General features: G+C 33.9%; 1 protein-coding gene across 6 annotated transcripts in view; it reads right to left on the bottom strand.

The window, feature by feature from the left end:
• Positions 1-3,578: 3,578 nt before the first annotated feature.
• N4BP2 (NEDD4 binding protein 2) overlaps positions 3,579-10,335 on the bottom strand; it is a 127,963-nt gene continuing 121,206 nt past the window's right edge. For all 6 annotated transcript variants that reach the window (XM_082838820.1, XM_082838818.1, XM_082838823.1 and 3 more), the window contains 2 exons: positions 7,544-7,667; positions 3,579-6,359 (listed from right to left, as the gene is read on the bottom strand). In XM_082838820.1, the coding sequence (XP_082694946.1) occupies positions 6,314-6,359; positions 7,544-7,667 (170 nt within the window). In that variant the 3' untranslated portion in view covers positions 3,579-6,313. The remainder of the gene's footprint in view (positions 6,360-7,543; positions 7,668-10,335) is intronic.

Raw genomic sequence — 10,335 nt, 5'->3', positions numbered from 1 at the left:
ACAAGACACAAATAAGTGGAAAAATTATCTCATGCTCATTGATCAGAAGAGTTAACATTAAAATGTCCATACTACCCAAAACCATCTATAGATTCATTGCAATCCCTATCAAAATTCCAGTGGCATTTTTCACAGAAACAGAACAATCCTAAAATTTGTATGGAACCACAAAAGATCCTGAATAGCCAAAGCAATCTTGAGAAAGAACAAAACTGGAGGCATCACACTTCCTGATTTAAAACTACAGTACAAAGCTATAGCAATCATCAAAACAGACACAGACCAATGGAACACAACAGAGAGCCCAGAAATAAACCCACTAACATCTGACAAGGGAGCCAAGAATACTCAAGGGGAAACAGATACTCTCTTCAATAAATGGTGTTAGGAAACCTGGATAGTCACATGCAAAAGAATGAAATTGGACCACTGTCTTACACCAGTCACAAAATTAAATTTAAATTGAGATTACCCAGAGAAGCGCTCCAGAACCTATGAAAGGTACAATTGTATGGTTATACATGTACAAAAGCCATAAATTTGCAGTGTTTAATCTTTTCCCTACAAAAAGTCACTTAAAAATTCAATCAAGAGAGCAAAGTTCAAGTTTACCACCTCCAAAAAGAATTACTTATTCCCTACAGTGCTTCCACAATTCTTTATACACAGCTTCTAGTTCTTAGGACATTTACATGTTTACATCTCCATACCCCAGTTTATTTAGCTTTACATCACTTGTACCAAGTACTGCTTGTACACATGGATGTGATTAATGAATATTTAAGAAAACACAGAAGTCACTATGCAAATATATTTAGCAGTATCATTAGAAATAACTTATGTACTTATCTAGTTGCCACAACTGAGTTATTAAATTAAAAGTGATCCCACTAGCAGTTAAATTGTCAACTGAAAACCCATTCCATCAGCCATGTTGGTTACTATTTGAATATTTAAGTTTAAATACATACAACTATGATATCTTTTTTATTATTCCTAGCACATAGTAGTCATCAACAAAGATCTGTTGAATAAACATATAAGAACTAATTTTCACATTACTTGCATTCAGTAATCAGAAATGATGTGGCAGAGACTGCTCTTCATTCCCCTAATATACATTCTCTTTCCTCCAAGAGAATGCCCAAATTTTAGCTGAATATTTGGCAGTCTGAAATAAAGGCAATTTCCCAGCCTCTCTTGCAGCTAGATGTGACCACATGACTGAGTTCTGGCCAATGAGATGTAAGTGGAAGTGTCCTGTGGCAGCTTCTGTAATTCTTCTATAAAAGATCATGGCACTTGCCTGTTCCTCCCTTCTTTGTTTTCCCTCCAACAGAACGTAGATGTGATGATCAGAGCTGTAGCCACCCACACTGCTTTAGGAAAATGAGAGCCACACCTTGGATATGGTAGAGTGGTGAGCTAAAAGGATCCTAGATCCCCAAAAACTGTGGAAAAGAGCATGCCCATCAGTCCTGGACTCTCTATATCTCTGAATTTTAAATTAAGAGAAAAATGAACTTTTATCTTTGCCATTGGGAAAATCCGTAATACCAGCTTCCCCTGGATAAAGGAGTAAGGCAGATTTATAAACGACAGGCTTTCATAGACATATACTGTGGAGCCACATCTCTCTCAGTTGGGGATAATAGGATATTATCTCTTTTTCAGTAATTATTTTTACTGTTATGACAAATGCTGTTGCTCTATACTAGGAGTCAGAGAATCTAAGTTGAAGTCTTACCTCCATCACTAACTAGGCAAATCAGTCTAAGCTTTTGTAACACACCTATGTAATAAAATTCTCTTGAGTCTTAAAATATAATGTATATGAAAAGTGTTCCACCATATAAATCACTATACACAAAATAGTTGATGAGACTGTAAGATACCTGTGGACAGAAGCTCTGTCTCACTTTGTATCCCTAGTAACAAATGCTCAATAAATATTTGTTGAATAAATATTTTTAAGTCCTTGCTAAATGAGTAAATTATTCTGCTTTGGAGGTGAATAAAGTTCAAAGGTCTTTAATATTAATTAAAGTATTACTTGAATCCTTTAGAGATGCAATTCTTAATTTTGACATCAGTCAAAAGATATAAGGTTATGAAAAGATAAACCTAGCTAACGCATTTACCTGGTTCAAAAGTAGACCCCTATTTGCTATAGCAAAATAATTTAAACTAGAATAAAAGGTGTGGTACAAAAATGAAAATTTTTTGACCCTTTTCCCTTGAAATTACAAAGTTACACATACACATATATTTTAATATTTAAACCACTAACCCTACCACATCAAATGAAGGATATCCTCACACTAGACAGTGGTTAAAGTATTTTATTAAATTAAGTACATAATTTGCAAATGGTTTCATAAGAAATTTTAAAAGCAAAGTTATAAACATTTTCAATAAAAAAGTACAGCGTTAACAGCAAAATTACATTTTCTTTATAGTACAAATAAAAGTATTTTGTTTCTTATATACTATCTGAAAATTTTATAATATATTCTCCAACTGACAGCTGCAGTATATTTTAATGAGAAGTCTCATGGTTAATTCAATCATTTGTTAATCAGGGTTCATCATTTGGACCATAAAATTCAATTGCTCAACTTTAAGGAAAATAATAAAATTCATCATCATGTAATGTGGAGTTATAAAAAGCTCTTCGGGATGTAGATGTATTCTAGCCTTATTTCTCTAATAAACTCTGCAAAGAGACATTAAGTAACACTGTAAACTTGAATTACAATTTAAAAATAAGCACCATTAACATACATTCTACACAAACTTACTTCACCTTTTAAATGACAATTTTTTTTGGCCACGCAAACATTTAAATCTGTTTTCTTTACCATGTAAATAAAAATAAGCAATATTTAACCACTACACAGAAAAATTATCAAACTTCACCTCAATTGCACAATGGAAAAGCACTCAGAAAAAGCACTTGGAAAAAAACAGCACACATTATTTCTGTCTTTTTTATACATTTTGTCATTTTCTTAAATTGAGAGCAGTTAAAACATTGTCAGAGCAATTTCCTGAGTTTCAAAGTTTCCAATTTCCAGCTCAGAAAAAACCAATCTTACTTTTATACATGTCCTTTTTCTAAGCATACAAAACACTTGAATTTAAAAAGAAAAAGACCAAAATAAAGGATTGGAAACAATCCAACAGAATTATTTAGCTTTTCTTTTCAAAATGTGTTATAATACACAAGACACTTTAAAGTCAGGATTTCTACTATACAATATGTCCTATATTTAAAGGCCTTAGAATTGCAAGTAGTATTGAAACACTAATAAATTGAAGAAACCTCAACTTGAAAACAATATAGAGATATATGAACAGCCAATAAATGTAAGACAACATGCTTCCATTTCTCCTGTTGAAGGAAGGAAATGAATAGTTGGAAATACTGTTAAGAGTCCCCTCATTCCAACCCCACTTTCCCTGTGGTTTCCACATTAGTTCTCTTTTTCCCCTGGTAGATACTGGTAAGAGACTATTGAAAGAATATAACCGTTACTAAACTCTTGCAAATTATAGAAGTGTTATAATTTTTTTTTTTTGCGGTACGCGGGCCTCTCACTGTTGTGGCCTCTCCCGTTGCGGAGCACAGGTCCGGACGTGCAGGCTCAGCGGCCATGGCTCACGGGCCCAGCCGCTCCACGGCATGTGGGATCTTCCCGGACCGGGGCACGAACCCGTGTCCCCTGAATCGGCAGGCGAATGCTCAACCACTGCGCCACCAGGGAAGCCCTAAACTTTTAAAATACTAATAACTTTGCAAAGAGCCATTCTAGTAAGTCATATATTAGCACAAATATACCAATACATACATCAAAACTTTGATAATCCCCACATTATCATTAGTTTTGACACACAGGATTTAGAAATGGGTAAAAGAGAAAAATTTGATAATCCTCAAACTCTGTTTACCTTTGGCATACAGGATTTAGAAATAGGCAAAACAAGAAAGGGGCAATTATAAAATTTTCTTTCATAATTATGTGTTGGTTAAACTATGCTACATAGTGGGGTAGGAGGCAGTTTGGTACTAAACAACTTCATAAAAACATTTATGATGCTCAAAATTTGCCTATATATTTATGGATGATTAAGAAGAAATACCCTAGATTTACCAAATAAAGCATAAAATTAGAGTTGATACAGTACAAAACATAGGTTCTTTCATTTGGTTTCTGCCCACAAAATACCCCACCTCTTGTTCTTTTTGACTGCTCCCACATCAATCATAATTATAATAAATAATACTGAAATAAGTCTAGCTGAAGTGCTCAAAAGTGATGTTTTTTTAAAACTGGGTAAGGAAATATAAAAACACAGAAAATGAGTATGCAGCTGCACACACTAGAATAATTCTAGGTTTTAGTATTGTTATTCACATTTCTTAAATCATATCAATTTTTATATAGAAAGATTTTATTTCATTAACAGTTGTAGTTTTATAATAAGTTGCTGAAAGGAATTGCTTTATTTTTAATGTACACAATTCTTCTAGACATCACAAAAAACATAATGCCAAACTGTTGGCATTCTTTTCTTTTTTTTAACAAATTACCACAAACATAACAAATGTGAATAATACTTCAATACCAGTCACTATTTCTAAGTAATAAACATATATTTTTATTTTTGTGGAAATAAATTCAATGATATGGCTCTTCTTTTACAAGCATGCTTTCATGATATATAAAAACATTTTTTGAATTTTATTTTCATTAAAATGTCTGTTCTTTTGGGAAACCATTCCGAAATTCAGGATTCTTTCAGTAATAGCTCAATCGTATCATTCCTGATCCAATTAATTTTTTAAGCTTATCAAAAAACAATACAATTGTTTGCTAAAATTACGTATGTTGAAAATATCCTTCATATCCAAAGTCAAATTTATTTAAGCCAGTGTCTCACATTGGAAAATTATACTTCGCCCCACTAAATGTGTGTGTAAAGGAAATTATAACTGACATACTAACAGGACTTTTTAGCTCACCAAAAAACAGAAGTCAATGAAAGTTTCCTTTCAGAAAGTTGGTTCTTTTTAAAAATAAAGGTAAAAAACTTTTAAATTGTAAAAATTTCTTTTATGATTATATCAAAAAAGTTTTCTATATCTATTTAAGTTAATAGGATTTTGACCTACTGTAGTTTAGAAATTACATGCCTCAAATATAAAATATAGCTCTTTAGTACTGTCTTCAATACCACTTACACAGACAGTTCTGTAAGACTAGAAGCAGTTTTATAAGACAGCAGCACTTGGTAGATACCTAACCATTTTTCCTTCTCTGAAAACTTGCCTGCCTATGGAAGGTATAAAATTGCAATATAATCTCAGACTCCAACTTTACTCCTAGAAAATGTACACACACAGAACAAAGGAACAAAAGGTAAGAGATCACGATCATATACAAAGCAGAAGAAAGTGCAACAGCATGTCTTCCTTCCTGTAGGATACACCAAAATGTTTTTTTGTATTGTTTTGAAATCAAAAAGCACTCAAGTGTTTTTGTTAGATCTCCTTTCTTTCATTACTACTGGTACTAGTACTTTTTTTTTTTTTTTAATTAATTTATTTACCTTTGGCTGCATTGGGTCTTCGTTTCTGTGCGAGGGCTTCCTCCAATTGCGGCAAGCGGGGGCCACTCTTCATCGTGGTGCGCGGGCCTCTCACCATCGCGGTCTCTCCTGTTGTGGAGCACAGGCTCCAGACACGCAGGCTCAGTAGTTGTGGCCCACGGGCCCGGACGCTCCGCGGCATGTGGGACCCTCCCAGACCAGGGCTCAAACCTGTGTCCCCCACACTGGCAGGCAGATTCTCAACCACTGCGCCACCAGGGAAGCCCAGTACTTCTTTTTTAAATACAAGCTTTTGAAGGGCTTGTATTATGAACCAGGTCTCAAAGCACTTTAAATACTTCTCATAGAAACCTTTAAGACTTTACTAAACGTCAAACAACAATTAATATAAAGGTTACATTTTCTGTCTGAGAAAGAATCAGAGCATTTCAATCTTTAAAACTGCAGCTGATAATTTTCTTAGATATTTTGTAATCAGTAAAAATTCTCTTTAATACTTTTAATAGACTACATATTTGGCATGTGATTCAGTAAAAAATTAAACTTCTCTTGAATTTTGAAAAACATAGTGTTTTTCTGTTTTATAACTGGACATTACTTCTAATAAAACACACATTTACAGTACAGTTGACTAAATTACTGCAAATAAAACTAATTTTAACCTACAAACCTTCACACTTTTAAGTCAAGGACATTTATTTTACTTTAGCATGACTTTCAAGCACCCTGGTTTAATTTCAGAGAACCTGCAGAAATGAAAAAAAGAGTTATTTTAAAGATAAGAATTTCAAACTGATTAAGAAACATAATCTTGTAATCAATTCAAGTGCCTATGGTAAACATAATATTAACTATCAAAACACTCTCCTTTAAGTTAAATCCAGCACTAATATCTATGCTTATGTTCCTTTTAATCTATTGTCAAAATAAATACATGACTAAGGCTGGGGGTTATTCCTAATTAAGTATTACAATTTAAGATTTTTTAAAATTCTCAAGCCTGAATTTGACCCTCATGAACAACAGCACGCTGCATGAAGGAGAAGGCGATGTCTGCATTACATTATTTCTATGCATTGTAACAGTACCAAGAAATCTCTAATAGGTAAGTCTGATTCATCAGGCCATGAAATGCTTTCAACTCCCTCATTGTGAAATTTAAAGAAATACAAGTCTCTAAAACAGATCATCAATCCCAACATGATAATGTTGTGGTCTAACTACTCCTTTTGTAAAAGTAACTCTAAAATGTCATCTATTTTCATGCTCAGAATTAACACTACCATTTTCTATAATATAGCCAACATTTTATCACATGACATAAACAAAATATGCTACATTCATTAAAACTGGAAGTAAGGGAAGGAGGGTACTTAGATTCTTCATAACCACTTAATGAAAAAGGACATTTCACGTTTGTCAGCTAAGATCAATAATGGCACTTAATTTATGAAGATGTGTAAATTCGTAACTGACTGGAGATTTCCACTAATGTTTAAATACATCCAAATTATAACCACATTTTAGCAGAAGCTCCAACTCCTTCCAAAATCCACAGACATGTTATTTCTTTTCAAAGGAATTAATTAAACAGCAACCTTAAACTATGATATGTATAATCTAACTACCTTGAATGATACATTATCAAAAAAACACAAATATACTTAGTTTTAGATTTTTAATTTATGATAGAAATAGTTTTGTCAAATGATTACTTCAATAACAAACATTTTTCTTTCATTTCTGGTTTAGTGGACATCATAAATCTAGAAAGGAATGTTATATATCATAATCTAGTCATGAATTTATGGCTAGAATCAGATGGTTAAATTTAGTTAACTATTTTAACAAATTGTTCTGAGCAAACTATTAGTGTTTACCATCTGCATATGGGCAACTGCCATTATCGATAACAGAAATCTATACTCACCTGAAGCTATGGCTTGTGAGGTATTTAATGACAGCTGGTTTGATGCGAGCAACTCCTCCCTGGCTGTGGTTTCCTCTCCCCGTAATCACAGAAAGATAGGGCTTACCACCATTCTGCTTAAATTCTGTTACAACAGGAATTGGAACCGTTAAAATTGATCTATCTTACATTCTCAACAGAAAACAAACCTTTACTCAAACACGTATGAAATAATTTTCATGAGGATTTAGAGATTTATCACTTCAAAAATCCCCAAATTAATGTTTTTAAATGTACTGTTTCACCTACACTTTAAGTATGGAAGCTTCCTAGCAACTCATCCACCTAAAGACTTAAGTGGGACTTCTCCTGTGGGGAGAGAGATTTCCATGTGTTATCAGAATTTCTCTCTGAAATAATGATAACAACAATAATATTAATGATACTTAACAATTATTACACACATGGAGTCAGGCATTGCTTTAAGTGACTTATATTTATTAACTAAGAATCTTTACAACAACTCTATTACTCTGAAGCCACCCAGCTTTGGTCTGATTAGCAGCTCTGCCACTAAATGACTGTGTGATAGGACCATGGACAATTACTTAGCCTATCTGTGCCTATTTCCTTAACAATAAAATGGGGTATAAGGCAACTGCTTTATAGAATATCATCCTCAGGAAGAGCCATTAGCAAATCCACTAATTATAGCATGGACTGCAGTCTTACCGCTAAAGATAATCAATTATTAACTTAAGAAACTCTTCCAAACAGATGATTTCAAAATATCGAATGAACCTGAGACTCTTAGACCACAGCTTCTGCTTTGGAAATGACCTTGTGAAAATCAAGTATATAAATCCTGAAAGTCAGTAACAGCTACAATAAAATAACAAAAAACACTTGTTAATAATAGGAGTTGATTTAATAATTCAATAGATACTTGTTCCTCAGTTATAAATAGCACAAGTTTTGGGCTTCCCTAGTGGCGCAGTGGTTGAGAGTCCGCCTGCCGATGCAGGGGACACGGGTTCGTGCCCCGGTCCGGGAAGATCCCACATGCCGTGGAGCGGCTGGGCCCGTGAGCCATGGCCGCTGAGCCTGCGCTCCGCAACGGGAGAGGCCACAACAGTGAGAGGCCCGCGTACCGCAAAAAAAAAAAAAAAAAAAAAAAAGCACAAGTTTTAACCTTTAGCATAAAATACATATACACATAAACATTCCATATTCTGCTCAGTAAGTTGCCCTAAGACTCCATCAGATCCACAAACAGATTGTTTTTCGAGTCTCATATCTCCAGGGCAATATTTAGACTAGAATTTTAGTGGATATGTTGGTCCTGCATTTATAATTCCTTCTTTGCTTAAGATCCACCTCCATAACTTCAAGCAACATTTCGTTCAAAATTCAACTCTCTCTGGGTGATGGCTATACATGGGTATTCACTTTGTAAAAAGTTTTTATGCTATACAATAATTATTTGTGCATTGTTCTTTATGTATGTGATATTACAAATAAATGCTTACTTAAAAAAAAATCTCAACTAACCATAATTCAGCTCTCATCACTCCTTCACTACCGCTCCTCTCATCAGTTAAGTCAGTCACTTACAGCATTTCACCTTTCAATAGTTTACTTACTGCTCTGAAAATGTTCTCACATGCCTCAAAGTAGGGTGTCAGAGGATGTTTATTGAATGAATTAATATAATATGCTTAGGTTCCCAAATTTCAGGTTAATCCTGCTTACCACCTTTTTTAACTGATTTTTAAGCATATCTCAGATTTCTTATCATTTCAACTGTAAATATTTCAGTATGTATTCAAAAAGATAAGGACCCTTTAAAAAAAACATAACCACAATGTCACCATCATATGGTACAAAGTAAAAAATAGTTCCTTAATATGTTTCTAAAAATGGCTAAAAATGTCCTCCAGTAGTCTCAAAAAAATGTTTTTACTGTGACTTGTTTGAGTCAGGGTTGAAACAAGTCTCCACACATTGTATTTGGTTGATATATTTCTTAATTTTTAATCTAAACGTTCTCCTTCGTGTGTGTGTGTGTGTGTGTGTGTGTGTGTGTGTGTGTGCTTTCTTTTATCTTTTTTTTTTTTTACAATTTGTTGAAAAAATTAGATCATTTATCCTAGATATTTACAGTCTGGATTTTGCTGACTGTATCCCCATGGTGCCATCTAACATGTTCCTCTGTTCCCTATAAATCTGTATAAAGTAGTAGTCAGAGCTAAAGGCTCTACCTGCTTCTGGTTATTTGGGGGCAAAAGAAGCTTCATGAGTAGTAGTGGTGTATATTTCAATAAGAAGACACAAAAGGTTCAGATATCTTTTTTGTTTTTTAATTCATCCCCAATTTTGACAATCATCTTTTATGACTAAAAGCAATGTGGGGCAGAGCCACAGATTTTTCACCTGGACACATTTCTATTCAACAATACTACCATCTGCTGGTGATGTCAGTAACTACAGGCTACCACAGGTAGCACGCACAAGATGGGCTTTGGCTTCCAAAAAGGGCTTGTATCTTGAGTCTGATCCAGTATCACCTTACACAAATTATTTAACACTTTTATTCTCATAATTTTTTCTATTGAGATAAAATTCACCTAACATAAAATTCATGATTTTAAAATGTACAATTCAGTAGTTTTTAGTACATTATTACAATGTTGTGTAACCATCAACACGATCTAATTCCAGAACATTCCATCATCTCAAAAAGAAATTCTGTTCCTGTTAGCAGTCAATCTCCATCCCCCCTTTCCAGTCCCAGCAAACATTAATGTACTTTC

Source organism: Leucopleurus acutus (genome assembly GCF_964270905.1).
Source record: "Leucopleurus acutus genome assembly, chromosome: 4".
Lineage (NCBI taxonomy): Eukaryota > Metazoa > Chordata > Mammalia > Artiodactyla > Delphinidae > Leucopleurus > Leucopleurus acutus.
This window is presented reverse-complemented; position numbering and strand designations above follow the sequence as displayed.